Below are 16169 nucleotides of genomic sequence, written 5' to 3' on the forward strand. Positions count from 1 at the left end.
CTGATGTCCTGCCCTGTGACTACCTATGACTGTGACTGACTACAGTTGATCTGAGGAAGTGTGCGAACAAGTCCATTTGTGTGTGTGTCTATCTGTCCACATGTCCATCCGTAAGTGTGTGAGAGAGAGAGGGAGAGAGAGAGAGAGAGAGAGAGAGAGAGAGAGAGAGAGAGAGAGACCCAGCTGACATGTTGATGGTTTTTTAATGACTCTACTGTCATACAGGATGTGGGCAGGAGTTCTGTGTGTTACACAAGGATGGGGGGGGGGGGGGCGCGGATGGGGGGGGGGGGGGGGGGGCAGAAGAAAGAACAGCAGCTGCCACACAGTCAAACAGCCACACACAACATTCCTCACTGTGTCTGGAGGGTCAGGCGGGTTGCCATGTTGTGTAGACATATCTGCCCATGCTGTCTCATCCATGACTCCTCCCATTTCCTGGTGTGTGTGTGTGTGTGTGTGTGTGTGTCCTTCACCATCACAGCTTTAAGGTCACTGATATTTCTTCTTGCAGTGCTGGGGTGAACAGATGTCTATTTTATGCACCAATCTGTGCACACCGTTTAACAAGTAGACTAAGCGGTATTGAGTGCATTATTCACCAAGAACAATAACGCTGCTGTCTTCCTGTGCCAGTGTGATAATGCATTAATGTGCGAGCAGTGCACATAAGCCCCTATTTGACACTGATAAATTAATGCTTACATATTCATATTATAAGGTGTTAGCTATAAATGATCAGTAAAATTGTTTGGATAAAAAACAGGCATGTTATGCTTTTCAACACTGATGTTAGCTTAGAGTTCTTCCTCATTGTGTCAGTTACTGTTTAATTTAAAGTAACTGAATAAAGTGGTTTACATAAAGTGTTAAGTGAAATACTTTGTGGGGGGAAAATTGTTTTAGTTTGTAGTGCGTTGTAGTTTTGTAGAGATTTGATTTTCACTTGTTCTTGTTTGAGAATTTTCAGATTCCTATCAACAGTTCTGAACATTCAAGCATTAACGCACGTGACCTGTATCGCCCCCAAACAGCGAAATGAACATTCTCCTCATCTCTCTGTCTCAGGGCCTGCAGTCTGAGTCCCAGAAGCTGTTTAACATTGCTAAGGAACTTCTCCACACAGAAGAAGCTTATGTCAAACGACTCAACCTCTTGGACCAGGTAACACACACGCACACAATATGTATTTGTTTTTGTCTACAAAAAAGATAACCAGCAATTTTGCAGCTCTTTAGCATCAGAAAGGTTAGATATATCAAATAGGAGCAGCTATGGTGGACACACAAATATATGTAAACAGCAGATAAATGACAGCTCGGCCTGTTCCACACACACAACTTCCCTTTTCACTCTGAAAACTTCTGCTTAAATTGGTGTCTAAACTTTTACGTATTCACACTTCTTTAAAACAAGTTATATGTGCTGAAATGATAAGAAATTAGATTAGTTTAGATTAGATTCCTTTTATTGTCATTGGACAGGGTACCATGAAATTAAATTGCAATGCCAACAGTGATTATACATAATGCACAGCAAGAGAAATACAAAAAATGAAATAACAAACCTTTGATAATATATAGAAATGAAGAGAACCACAAAAAAAACCTAAAGACAAATTTTATTAATCAGTGGCATAAATACCTACTCAAATACTCTAATGCTGGGATAACCTTCCCCTGCAAGACACAAGGTTTCTAAAAGGAAATTTAAACAGCCATCTGTTAACATGTTGTTCACAAGTTTGATGCAGGTGAAGGTATCCTTGCCTTATTCAGACTCGGGCCTTTCTTCTGGGCCTTTGCAATAAGACTCGTACGAACTGTTAAACTCGCACACTGCAGTGTCGTGAGCGATTGGGGAAAATGTGAGCGCCTGCACCATAGAGGACAGGATGCAACAAACCCTTAAGGTCCTTCGAACCACGCTAAACGGCCACCGGGAGTCATCACTTCATGCCTGCCTGTCATTCTTCATATGGAGGAAAAGGAATCTCGCACACTACGAAGAAAATGTGCTTGCACCTTGAGGACATGCCCATCGTTGCTTCATTCAATCCAATTTGATTTATGTCAAACTTTTTACAGTACCCTTTGTCATCAAGGAACTTTGCATGCACCAGGTATAGGGCCCTAATAGTTGGAGGAACCCTTGGGAGACCCAGTCTCAAAAGGACGGCAGTCCTCTATCGGTGATGGATAAGCTTTATTATCCAGCGTGCTCAGGCCTTCTTGGTCCTGTGGATGTCCACTTGGTTGGCTGGACTGAGAGCGTTTAAAAAGACGTTAGCTTCACTCTGGCAGCTGTCTCCTTCATGGCTTCAATCTCATCGTCTGTATTCCTTCATTTCCTCTGCTGAAAAATTATCAGCGGCAGAGATTCACACTGAAAACTGAGAGCTGGTCAACCATAGGAAACATTTGAGATTTTCTGAGCTAGGACGGGGTGAATCGGTGAACGTGGTATGGACTGTATTGCTAAAGAACTGATGCATGCATGCATCAAAGTTGGTGTGTTGAGGTGTGGGTGGGTCACTGTGGCGATGGGTGGGTGGGTGTTTGTCTTATTAGTAACATTATTAACAGATTTAAAATGCAGGCTTAAATTAGATTATTTGTCTGTATATGATTGTGGTTTTGTGAATCTACAACTAATATTGTTGTATATCTCTGTCTCTGTCTCTGTCTCTCTCTCTCTCTGTCCCTCCCTCCCTCCTGATAGGTGTTCTGTACAAAGTTGACGGAGGCGGGTATTAATCAAGATGTGATCACGGGAATCTTCTCCAACATCTCATCTATCTATTGTTTCCATCACCAGTTTCTGCTACCAGAACTACAGATGCGTATAACACAAGAGTGGTGAGCACACACTTTTTCTTTTTCTTTCTTTCTTTCTTTCTTTCTTTCTTTCTTTCTTTCTTTCTCTCTCTCTCCCCCCCCCATGCAATTGCAAATGCATCAGAAAATGAAAACCCCTTCTAGATTTTCGAAGGTTAGGCACTGCCACAAATTCTGTTTACGAATTCGATCTTTGCGGCTACCTTCTTTTTTTTTACTTTGTAATTGCTCTTAATAGCTTGTGAGTGTGTGATATTCAAGATTGTCAGATGTTATCAGTTCACCCAAGGGGATTTCATAGCCACCTTAATTACAGTATGACTATTATGCTGTCAAACTCTGTGTGGGGGGTAGAGCCTGTTTCATGTGTGCTGTAACATCCTGTAGTGATGGAGGACATGTTCTTTTTCTTCTGTACGATAAGACAGCCGTGGTCAGCAGAATGAGGTTTGAGTATGACCAGCATATCCTGACGGGGGGAGGGGGGGTCACGATGGGGGGTGAGGATGGATGTATTGTATTACGGATGCTGGACAAGGCAGATTTCAGTTGAAATGAAAGGTGGCTCTCTCTTTCTCTCTTATTTTTTTGTATTTTCATGTATGCCAACGTAATTGTGTATATGTGCCTTAAAGGAACACAAATCCACGAATAGGGGACATCTTACAGAAGCTGGCTCCATTTATGAAGATGTACGGAGAGTACGTGAAAAACTTTGACCGGGCCATGGACCTGGTGAACACATGGACCCAGAGATCGACCCAGTTCAAAAGTGTGGTGCAGAACATCCAGGTCAGAGTTTCTCCAAGCTGGAGTAGCCTGGCCATTTTACTTGGCCATTATACCAGAGGATCTTCAACTCAAAAGCCCTTATTTTTAGGCTTCACGCTAATATAGAGACACGTTGAAGTGGAATAGGTGCATATGATTTTGGTAACCGTGTCGGTATGAGAAAAAAGGTTTGCGCCATTTTTTATTTGAAGTAATGTGCCTATGGTTAACATATTCTACATATTTAATGTTTACAAGTTCTTCTTGTGCTAGGGGAGATGTTCTAGAGAGGTTAGCTGGTATCTGTGCCCTTGGCCTTGTTGGGCAGCTCATTTGTGTTCAATAAGTCTAGGCGTGTGTAGTTACTGTCTAATGCATGGAGTCTGCACAAATATGGATTGGCAATACTGCTAGACACATCAGATGATTGACAGTTTGCTCAGGTTTGCTGCTTTGGCAGGAGGATAATCGTGTGTGTGTGTGTGTGTGTGTGTATGTATATATATATATATATATGTGTGTGTGTGTGTGTGTGTGTGTGTGTGTGTGGGCCCACAGAAGCAGGAAGTGTGTGGTAACTTGACGCTGCAGCATCACATGCTGGAGCCGGTCCAGCGCATCCCCCGCTACGAGCTCCTCCTCAAAGACTACCTGAAGAAGCTGCCCAATGAGGCGCCGGATAGGAAGGACGCAGAGAGTAAGTCAGCCAATCGTACGCCTGCTTTCATTTTGCTATTGGTCATCCAGCCCACTTCCTGTCATGTCCGTCTGTGGTTTGTGTGCGTGTTTGGGAAACCCCAAGTTAAACCCATGAAACACCCCACATCTTCCTCTTTGGGGTGCTCATCGTCATCTTCCTCTTTGGGGTGCTCATCCTCATCTTCTCACTTTGGTTTAACATCTTTGTTATAAAGGTGTGTCCTTTACCTTAATGTGTGCACTGGTAACTATAGCATACGTGTAAACACAGAGTATAGTGTATGTGTAGTTTACCCAGGCTTCAGTGTTCAGAAATCTGCTGCCAAAATCTGCTGGATGTCAAATGACCCAGTAAGGGTTCAACAGTAAAGGTTCAACAGTAAGGGTTCAACAGTAAAGGTTCAACAGTAAGGGTTCAACAGTAAGGGTTCAACAGTAAAGGTTCAACAGTAAAGGTTCAACAGTAAGGGTTAAACTGTAAGGGTTCAACAGTAAAGGTTCAACAGTAAAGGTTCAACAGTAAAGGTTCAACAGTAAGGGTTCAACAGTAAGGGTTCAACAGTAAGGGTTCAACAGTAAAGGGTCAACAGTAAGGGTTCAACAGTAAAGGGTCAACAGTAAGGGTTCAACAGTAAAGGTTCAACAGTAAAGGTTCAACAGTAAGGGTTCAACAGTAAAGGTTCAACAGTAAGGGTTCAACAGTAAGGGTTCAACAGTAAGGGTTCAACAGTAAAGGTTCAACAGTAAAGGTTCAACAGTAAGGGTTAAACTGTAAGGGTTCAACAGTAAAGGTTCAACAGTAAAGGTTCAACAGTAAAGGTTCAACAGTAAGGGTTCAACAGTAAGGGTTCAACAGTAAAGGTTCAACAGTAAGGGTTCAACAGTAAGGGTTCAACTGTAAGGGTTTGCTAGAATGATCTTTTAGCCATAAAAGGTCGTTCCCTTCAGACTATTTTTCACTGTGTTTATGTCTGCGTGTCTGTGTCTGCCATCAAGACTTGCAGGTGGCTTAAAAGCTGTTCACCCCCTTCATCTGTTCTTTAACCTTACTCACCCCCATGCAGAATGCGTGTCAGTCTGCATGTCTTTTCAGTGTGTGTGTGTGTGTGTGTGTGTGTGTGCGTGCGCAGAAACATTGTGATTATATTACACACTCAAAATCTTTTTTTTTTTTGTTAATGCTAGTTATTTGAAAACAGCAATAAACCATTCAGACACCATAATCCTATTTTCTGCCTTAATGAATGATGAATGAATGAATGTTCCATTTATATAGCGCCTTTCCAGATTCCCAAGGCGCTTTACAATTTAACACAGGTACAAGTCACAGACAATCACACACACACCGGCGAGAAGCGGCAGCCAATTGTGCACAGCGTACTCTCTACCGGGATCCACAGCCCCCTGGGGGACTGAATGGGGTGCAGGAAGGGGAGAGAGGACAGACTCTAGTGACAGAGCACCATCCACCACTGGGCACACAAGCACACACACGCACGCACACAGACACAGACACTACTTTTTATTGAACATAGAGACACAGACACACACTCAGGGAGAATTTTTTTTTGTTGACTGCCAATTTACCTAACCTCCATGTTTTTGGACTGTGGGAGGAAACCGGAGATCCCGGAGGAAACCCACGCAACACAGGGAGAACATGGAAACTCCACTCAGATAGGGACTAGAACCCAAGTCCCCAGTGCTGAGAGGCAAACGTGCTAACCACCAAGCCACCGTGTTCTGTACTTAAGCATATCGGTGTGTGTGTGTGTGTGTGTGTGTGCGTGTGCGTGTGCGTGTGCGTGTGCGTGTGCGTGTGCGTGTGCGTGTGCGTGTGCGTGTGTGCGTGTGTGACTTTCTCTGCATCTCCCTCAGAGGCTCTGGATCTGATCTCCACTGCAGCTAACCATTCTAATGCAGCCATCAGAAAGATGGTAAGTGTAGCTCCTCCCCTCCCCCAAAGGCGTCATGTGCGACTGTCAGACAGGATGCATTGTTTCCACTTCCTGTCTGTGTTGATAGATATTCTCTTGGGTAAATGTCGTCGCTATCACTCTTTCACTTCTTCTGCATCTTCCACGTTAATGTTTCTATTTGCGCAAGATCACAGTTTTATTATTTGACAATTTCATATCAAGTTCCCGAGTACTGCACAATTTTCAGAGAAACGCATGTACGTATAAGGTGTATACAGTCAGAACCACTGTCCAATAGAAACGGCTTGACTGGGGAATATGTAAATAAATATATAACTGTGTGTGTGTGTGTGTGTAGGAGAAGATGCACAAGCTTTTGGAGGTTTATGAGAGATTGGATGGTGAGGAAGACATTGTTAATCCAGCTAATGAACTCATTAAAGAGGGCCACATAAAGAAGATGTCTGCTAAAAATGGCTCTGCCCAGGACAGATATCTCTACCTGGTGAGTCCATGCCTCCATGAATATGAATCCCCGAGTCATATCTTGTGATGGTGATCCCTATGAATCAGAATCATGATCCGTGTTCCCGTGTGTGTGTGTGTGTGTGTCCTGTCCGCAGTTCAACACCATGTTGCTGTACTGTGTGCCCAAGCTGAGACTGATGGGGCAGAAACTCAGTGTGAGAGAGAGAATCGACATCGCGGGCATGGAGGTGTGTGTGTGTGTGTGTGTGTGTGCGTGTGTGTGTGTGTTGGGGGTGAGAGAGGGTAAACTAATCTCTTGAACAAATGAACAACTCGTCTTTTTTCAGGTCCAGGAGAATGTTAAGCTGAACCTGCCTTTCACTTTCACTATCACTGGAAAGCAACGCTCTCTTGAACTGCAAGCCAGGTGTGTGTTTGTGTTAGTGTGTGTGTGTGTGTGTGTGTGTGTGTGTGTGTGTGTGTGTCTTGGGGTGTGTTGGGTCGGCTATGAGCATAAGCATCTATTAAAAAAAAGGCTAAAACAGAACTTGATTAAAGGCAGTGACTTCATTTTTATATCAAGTATGGAGCTTTTGTTTGTCCTTGTGTTTTGTGGTGTTACTGTAGTTGTTCTGGTTGTAAACAGATTCTGTACTTAGTGTGTTGATGTAAAGAATGTGATGATGATGAAGGATGACCTCTGTCTTTGATCTCTAATAGAACTGCTGAAGAAAAAGAGGACTGGATACAGGTGAGACACTTGGGAGAGAAGGAGGGAGGTAGTTGGCTGGTACTGTGTGAGCGGTTTTGGAAAACCACTATATGAAATATGTTTTGGAATGCATGGGGCCAGAAACAGCAGGTAGGAGAGGACTTTGTTGTTGGGACAGAATTCACAGGACAGTAACACAGACACACGCAAGAAGACATTTTGTCTTGCATGAAACACACAAAAACACTGATGCTTTATGTTGTGGTGTTGTGCGTGAGGCAGTTTGGGCACACTGTACTAAACAAAGTAGCTTTGTCCTTTGGCCCAATTAAAACTCTAGTTGCATCCCCCCTGTCTCTACCTCCCCCCCATCCCCCCCTCCTCTCTCTCCTCCCCCCCCCCCCTCTCTCTCCCTCCAGGTGATCACAGCCACCATAGAAAAGCATAAACAGAAAAGCGAGACGTTTAATAAAGCCTTCAACACCTCCATATCCCGTGATGAGGAACACACACCTGACTCACCGGTACGACTGTTCGCCGCCTTCTCTTCCACACTTAACCTGGATAAGTAAACACAGCTCAGTCTGTGTTTGTGTGTACCGCAAATGTCTTTGATTTTATAGACATTTCTACGTCTGTATTTCAGTTGTATGCATCATTCTCTCTGTTTATGTAATGTGTAGTGAGTTATGTAATCAATTATTGTCATCCACTGATAATGGAAAAAGGACTTTGGTAAAACACACACAGTCTCATGCACAAATACATGCAACCACGTGTGTGTGTGTCTGTGTGTGTGTGTGTGTGTGTGTGTGTGTGTGTGTGTGTGTGTGTATGCATGCTGCACATGTACAAAGAACCACAAAGAAGCACACATTTGCACACGTGCATGCCTGGACGTTTAGATACACACACACACACACGCGCGCACACACACACACACACACACACACACACACACACTGATACTGATGTAACCCTGAAGTAACCATAGGTGAAAGTAACAAACTCAGAAATGTGGGTTGTTCATTTGTCTATATTGGGATCCAACACGGTTCTCTTCACACAGGGACCATGGACTAACATGTCCGTAGACTCAGATGGAGGTGTGCAGGAAAGGGTGAGTAGAGCCCCTGCACTTCACACACCTTCAAACATCTAATGGAGGTCTTGCATGTGTATTTGCTATTATAGGACTGCATTATAATAAACATTCACGTATAGGAAACATTCACGTTACTGACACTGTAGGTCACATGGTGTGTCAACAACATTAGTTGTAATACAACAACATATCAATATTCACTGTGATACAAAACAACAGTGAACTCCATAAAAAGGGGATAATAGTGATAACAGTGGAATAGGTGTTTGAACCGTGTGTGTGTGTGTGTGTGTGTGTGTGTGTGTGTGTGTGTGTGTGTGTGTGTGTGTTAGAGGAGTTCAAAGAAGAGAGAGAAAGAGAAGGAGACTTGTAAGGGCTGTAATGACACCTTCCACTTCACCAAGAGGAAGCATCACTGCAAGACCTGCGGAGCGGTCAGTGTGTGTGTGTGTGTGCGTGTGTGTGCGTGTTTGGGGACACGTAGTCCAGCTGCTATGCTGGAGTAAGGCTGTATGTAGACTACGTGAGTTGTATGTAGATATCCTGAGCTGCTAAGTGAAAACCCACCCTGGACGTCAAGTCCAGTTAAGATGCTGTGATAGTTTAAAGTCCTAAATTCCCAAAGCAAGCAGGTAGTTCAAGTCATTTTGGAACGCTTGTGTTTCATCTCGTTTTTTTGTCTCTGCTGCCCTCTGTAGGTTGTCTGTGGTAAATGCTCCAAGGTGTCGGAGATCAAGAACACGCGCTTGTGTCGGCTGTGTTACGAGGCCTTGCAAGGACCTGAAGGGCCTGTAGATGGCACTGCTGAGCCTAAGAAAAAGGCAGAGGTGAGCCCCTAACCTACTTACAGCCTTAAAGTACTCATTTGGCAAACATGTGTCACGAAAGCTGTCAGTATCTGTTATATCTAATAGTTAATCATATCTAAAAACAGGATTATTGTCAAATTATAAATCAACAGTATGTGCGCATGTACTTGTTGCTAACACACATTTCACCAACAATGTTTTAAACCACAAGGTCTGTTTGTGGTGCACCTTGTGTTTCCTGTGTTACTGTAGCCGAAAGCGCAGCATGAGTAGACAATAAACAACTAAAAACACACACACACCAGCAGCACAACAACCAAATAACCCATAAACACAAACACATACCAAATTTGGCATGACTTCATACATGCACATATATAACAAATACCTTTTCTGCAGTGTACTCAATCACTACGTGAGTTATAATATGCACAGAACACAAAGCTCTCAGACCTTGTAGTGCAACGTCTTCGTCTGCAAAGGGGTGTCAAAACTTTGTGAGGAGTCCTCACGGTATTTCGGGTCCTGTGCATTAACCTTTCAAGTGTGCATGACTGATGCTGTGTTTCTAACCTCACGTGTGTGTGTGTGTGTGTGTGTGTGTGTGTGTGTGTTTGTGTGTGTGTGTGTGTGTGTGTGTGTGTGTGTGTGTGTGTGTGTGTGTGTGTGTGTGTGTGTGTGTGTGTGTGTGTGTGTGTGTGATGCAGAAGCAGCTGTCTACGACGCGCGACAGCTGGGTATTGTGCAGCCAACTCCTGTTTCAGGAAAAAGGAAAGACCTGGATCAAGACCTGGGCAGCCATAACCAAAGCAGAACCACTAGTACTTTACCTCCACTCCAGTAGCCAGGTGGGTATACAGGTGTGTGTGTGTGTGTGTGTGTGTGTGTGTATACAGTATGTATGTATGAGTGTAGTGGGTAACACATTGCCTCTTCTGTGGGGCACTGGGGTACCCTCCCCTGTTGGGGTAAGCACACTAGTCCATACCCTTAAGAGTCCAACACTACATTCACATCTGTAACATGGTTGAAATTGTACACTGAAATTGTTACTCTGTGCGCATCTGCGAGATGCATTTACGCTTACGTGTGCATGGTGAGTAGAGTCTGACATTTTCCTGAATCTGTCCTGACTCTCTCTTCAGTCTGTCGTGACTCTCTCCTCAGTCTGTCCTGAATCTGTCCTGACTCTCTCCTCAGTCTGTCCTGACTCTCTCCTCAGTCTGTCCTGACTCTCTCCTCAGTCTGTCCTGACTCTCTCCTCAGTCTGTCCTGAATCTGTCCTGACTCTCTCCTCAGTCTGTCCTGAATCTGTCCTGACTCTTTTTAAATAACATTAAAAACAAGGTTAAAGTTAAAATTCCATCCATACTGTAGTTTCAGTAGATTAAGATTATAGATGCAACGACATAGTGTTTTAGTGTTTCTCTAGCTTTAGGACAGTTTTGCATAACTGTAAAACTCAAGATGCATGCATGTACACACACAACCATGATGAAGTATATTTTATAGAACAGTAAATATATTTGTAAATTAATCTGTATATCTGCATAATCTAGTAGCCTGATTAGAACTCAGACAGTAATAACATAGGCTTGTGCAAACTGAACTGCAACAATTCACAAGAAATCATTTGTGGTATTACTTTATGTGTCCAAGATCTTCTTAAAAGTATAATCAGATTCAGGCTCTCTATAAATCTGATATCATGATGATCAGTTTAATCTTGCTGACTGCAGTCAGGTTGGGTGTATATGGAGTGGCGTGGTTCCAAGACCACGGCTGCTGGGTGGTTGGTTTTGCGTCTGATCATTGGTTGCGTTTATCAACAGGACGCACGGGCAGTGCGGACGATCCCTCTGCCTGGTTACGAGGTCAGCGCGTCGTTGTCACCTTCGGAGAAATCCGAGGGCAAACACGTGTTCAAGCTCAGTCACTCCCAGCATGCACTGCTGTTCAGCGCTCAGGATTCCGAATTAATGGCCAAGTGGATTGAGCTTCTTTCCCTTGCTACAAAAGGAGAAGCCTCAGACACATCAGTCAACCTAACGGAGCACCAGAAGAGCCAATGAGGCGAGCTGTGACATTACATTGGACCCGCCCCTCCTGCCCTTGGACCCGCCCCTCCCTCGCCCTTGGACCCGCCCACCGCCCTGCCCTTGGACCCGCCCCTCCCCCGCCCTCGGACCCATGTCTTTTGCATAGAATGTGTTACTTGAATTCACATTATCGTCAGCACTTTTTCCTTTAAAAAAGAAAGTTTTAGTTCCTCCTTCGCCCGTCTAACTTGCCCCTTTCACAGGATCACACACACACACACACACACAGTTCGAACACCTCTTATCCCTCTTATCCCGAACACTGTTATCCCTCAATGCACTATTACCCCCTTTTCGAGAAGTTCACAGTTCTTTTGTATTACAGTGAATGTTGTTCATTTCTATGAAGGACTATAGGATGGATGTTTTGTGATATTTTTAACGACTGTCTGTAAATGGTGTTATTATTTCGGAAGCATTAAGTCATCTTTCAGTTGTCTTGAAATTCTGGCCCGAACGTGAATATTCTCTTGAGCGTGTACTTTTTATTTTGGTGCCTTTCATGGCCGATTGCCATCATGTTCCCTGCCTGGCCTGCGACGTGCTCCTGAAGCCACTCGTACATGTCAGACTTGAGAAATTCAGAGAGAAGAGAAAGCTCCATTTTAACAGAAGAACATGGCAGGCTGTGTCTGTTCAGATCCTGGGCTCCTCGTCCCGGTACTTTCTCTCCTTCCCATGTGTTCTTTGTCGTGTGTTCCAGTGTAACCACAACCGTGTATCTGTTAGCCTTATTCCTCCAGGTAAAGACCCAGTACTGTACTGGACGTCCTGTCTACTCTGACCATCAAATCCATCTCAAGGACCCTTCTGAGATCTTGATGAGCTTAGGTCTCTGTGTTCAGAATATTTCCTGTTTAGATGTCATGCTTTTAAATATTCAGCAAGCTATTCTTTAAGAACCAGTATTACTCTTTTAGGGGATTACTCTCTTTTTACCAGAAATGTTCGCAAAAGGAAATGTCTCTAGAATATCACTTAATAAAAGAACATCTGGGCTCCACGGTTCACATGGAGATTTTAGTTTATGTATTTATTTATTTATTTCCCTGTTTAATGTGTCATCTGTTTTCATTTTGTTGTCATCTGAGATTGGCCTATTTTTGGCAACAGAAGATAACAGAAAATGACAACATGGAGCCTGTTTTAGTGTTTTTCTTCTTTGTAAATTGTCGGAGGACGAAATGGCTTAGTGTTGCCACTCAATGTTTCTAGTGGTTCCGTTGATATCTACACAAAGGGAAATCGGTTGGAAGTTTTGGTTTTGACTTTTGTATTCTTCAAGTGGGTTGCCTGAGCTTATCATTATATACTCCGATATTAAATCAAGCGTGTGTGTGTTTTGTTTTTCCTCGGTACTGTGGTGAAATGTGGTTAGACTTACAATGGCAGAGTGAGCTACACACAGGTGCCAAAAAAGAACGGAAATCATGACATTTCGGGAAATGTCGGCAGAAATGAAACTAACATGCAGACAAGCGTGGCATATCCATCTGGGTTAAGCGTCAACATGTGTTTGTCAGTGTGGCAAAAGTTCTATATGAAATTGTTAGTTTGACTGCTACGTTTTAGATTTGTGTACCTGTTCGTTGTTGCCAAGAACTAGATTTGCTCTGCATACTTCACTGAAAGCCTTTGAAATGCAACGCATGTGTGTTTATATATCAGTGACTAAAGATTGTGACATTTCTCATTTTAGAATATTCATATTACTATACCAGGAGTGGCCAACCTGCGGCTCTTTGCCTGGTTTCATGCGTCTCCCCAGCCGGTCCATTCTCACCTGCACTAACGGTGTGTGGCGTGGCCCGGTTACCTCATCAGCTCTGAGGGCGACACACTGCTACACCTTCATGGAGTGCGGTTTGTTTACAAGCCGCTTACACTTTAAAAACCGGTGTAGTGGAAAACACGCATTTGACTGTCTTCACACGAGTTACTAATTTGCCAACTACTGGCGATCGATCGATCAAACACTTATTTTTTGTCCATTACACCCCCCCCCTCAACAATTTACATGTCCCTGTATGATGTGGCTCTTTACCGTAACACAGTAAAAAAACAGTGGCTCTTGGTCTCTGGCGGGTTGGCCACCCCTGTACTATACTTTATCACGTAATTATTTTAATTCAGCTTAGCAAGTAGTTAAACAAAATAGTGAGCAGACATTTAGAACAGGTGGAGTACACACTAACACAGGTGGAGTACACACTAACACAGGTGGAGTACACACTAAAACACACTAAGGGGTGAATGTCTAGTGCTGTTAGTAGTAGGTCTTTCTTTTAACAGGAAATGGGTAGAGTTCTTGTCACACATGATTTTTTGAGATTGTCTGTCTTTCCTGCATCTCTAGCATGAGGGCTGCTGACGTACCTTAAACTAGTACAATATCTGCATCAGTCTGTGTGTGTCTGTGTGTGTGTGTGTTTGTGATTGGGGGGTGGTATTATGACCATTCTTTCATGTCATAAGTAAATGTATCCATTTGGCATTGAAGGATAAACTGTATGTTCACATCAACAAATATCAGCCTCTGATAATGGGTCACTTCTGACTGTAATTTGTGTATCTCGATAATTAATCTTTTGTTTTAGCATGAACTTCAAGTACCAAAGGCATGGGTCGGAGTGCTCATGGGTGTGTACAAATACTTTGGGGGCCACTGTGTTTTATCACGTGTACAATGAAAGTTAATGGTGTGGACCAGATGCTGCTTGTCCCTGTATGCTCAACGCTGCTGTTTTTAGCCATATGATGGAGCATCTCCCTACAGCATGGGCACTGGGTCAAAGATAGACAAGGAGAGGAGAACCCCCCCCCCCCCTCTCTCTCCTAATTTTCAGAACATGCTTTTTAACTGTGCATAGCAATGCAATTACAATATGGATGCATCCAGCTGCAGTTGTTTGCATATCTAATATGTAGGTAAATCCAGGTTTGGGGCACCTATGCAAGCCTGCAGTGCATTGTGGACATTCACACTACAGACGACCTCAATCCTGCCCGTCCAAAGGAGCTGTTGCTGTGGCAACAGTACCAGAAAGGACAGCATCCATTTGGAAAAATGGACCATGTGTTCTCTTATGCAGTGCAGTGTAAACAATAACAGCTATGCAGTCTAAAGCTGTTACTAATGAGTATGTGAAGTTTTCTTTCCTCCTCAGTATGGACCGAAACAGTCAACACTACACAGAGCACTGACGTGAATATATGCAGTTTAGTGGTTTAGGAAGCTATGACCACCAGTGTCTGCAAGTTCCTTTCTGAGTCCTTTCTGAGCAGTGTCATACCACAACAGTACATACACAACCCATTCTTAATTTCTTTGGAAATCTCAAAAGTTCTCTCAAAAAATTCTCAAAAGTTTGCGTATAAATAATTTTACTCAAGGGTGTTGAGTCCATATTGTATTTCAACATTAATTTTAGTACAGATAAATATTTTCTTAGTACTGCATCATTATGTTGCTTGACAATAATGGATATGCATGCCATCTGAACAGGTGCGAATATCATTACTTTGTCCTGATGGTACAAGATTTAAAGCAGGACTTACCTTTCTTCAGATGAATGAGAGCTTTTTCGCTAGTCGCTGGAAAAGCTAGCACAGACTTTTACATTTTGCTTTGTCTCCTGGTCCTTGTCCAGTTTATGTGTGTTTGCTTGGAGAAGAAGTCTTATATCATTCTGGTAGGCTCAAGGTCTGATTTCCCCAACAAGTGGAAGTACATTGGTAGTTTGACTGATGAAAATGTCAAGGAAGATTTATTGCTTCCCCACCACAGAGTTGTGGGCTGCCATCAGATCATTGCAAACCAGGCGGCCCTGCCCTGCCTCGAGACGCGTCTGTTACTCCCATATCCTAATAGATTTATCTAATCGAGGTGTGTGTGTGTGTGTGTGTGTGTGTGTGTGTGCGCGCGCGCTCTCTCGCTCGCTCATAACCATGTTGCATGTATGCATGAGTGGTCATTGCCAAAGTATTGTGGTTTTCTCTCTGATGTATTGAATATTGAATCAGTTTTTTTGTGCAGTATTAATTCACGGACTATTTTTGTTGTGTATGATGGTAGAACGTATGAGAATCGAAGTTTAGGGTTTGGATTTGACCATGACCCATGTCACTTTAGTTCAGTTCCATTAAATTCAAGATGTTTCATACTTAAGGTACAGTGTGTAGCGTTACGAACATGCGCTTGTTTCTTGCTAGTTGGACAGTATACCTCTCACGATTACATAGTGACAGACTGAATATTTAGTCCCAGATGAAGCACAAGCTTTTCCTTCGTATACCTTGTTTTAAATTAGAGTTTATTTCCCCACCATCATGTTCGTAGCTGTGTATGAGTGAGAGCAAACATTTCAACACCGTGGCCTTTAAAAGAACAAACTGCAGCACGTCCCTTGTGCTCCACTCTGGTGAAGTTTACACCTGTCAGAAATGAAACAGAAACACTAACATATCAAATGTCCACTTAAACTTCATTTATATGCGGATGTAAGTCTCCAAATCGGCATGCACGTCGCTATTGAGAGTCACGTTGCTATTTCTGTCATTTTAAACGTTTGTTTTGCACCATTTTTATAACTGCGAATCTGCTTTGCTGCGGTGTTCAGCTTTGACTATTTATGTAAAAAAAAAGATTACTGCATCAGTTTGCCGTGTTGTCATTTATTCACGGTTGCGACAAAACACAACAACGGCAGATTGCTACACGTTTGAAAACGCAACTCCCAAAGACTGTGCG

The 16169-nt window shown here is 43.2% G+C and overlaps 1 protein-coding gene across 2 annotated transcripts in view; it reads left to right on the forward strand.

Annotated features, from left to right (window-relative positions):
* fgd (faciogenital dysplasia) overlaps positions 1-12435 on the forward strand; it is a 42839-nt gene extending 30404 nt beyond the window's left edge. For both annotated transcript variants that reach the window (XM_077003105.1, XM_077003106.1), the window contains exons 5-19: positions 1069-1164; positions 2722-2858; positions 3473-3629; positions 4167-4305; positions 6186-6244; positions 6585-6731; positions 6850-6942; positions 7042-7121; positions 7415-7445; positions 7826-7930; positions 8476-8526; positions 8844-8945; positions 9210-9338; positions 10028-10168; positions 11153-12435. In XM_077003105.1, coding sequence (XP_076859220.1) covers positions 1069-1164; positions 2722-2858; positions 3473-3629; positions 4167-4305; positions 6186-6244; positions 6585-6731; positions 6850-6942; positions 7042-7121; positions 7415-7445; positions 7826-7930; positions 8476-8526; positions 8844-8945; positions 9210-9338; positions 10028-10168; positions 11153-11392 — 1707 coding nt within the window. In that variant the 3' untranslated portion in view covers positions 11393-12435. The remainder of the gene's footprint in view (positions 1-1068; positions 1165-2721; positions 2859-3472; positions 3630-4166; positions 4306-6185; positions 6245-6584; positions 6732-6849; positions 6943-7041; positions 7122-7414; positions 7446-7825; positions 7931-8475; positions 8527-8843; positions 8946-9209; positions 9339-10027; positions 10169-11152) is intronic.
* The last annotated feature ends 3734 nt before the right edge of the window (positions 12436-16169 follow it).

This window comes from Brachyhypopomus gauderio, chromosome 4 (genome assembly GCF_052324685.1).
Source record: "Brachyhypopomus gauderio isolate BG-103 chromosome 4, BGAUD_0.2, whole genome shotgun sequence".
Taxonomy (NCBI): Eukaryota; Metazoa; Chordata; class Actinopteri; order Gymnotiformes; family Hypopomidae; genus Brachyhypopomus; species Brachyhypopomus gauderio.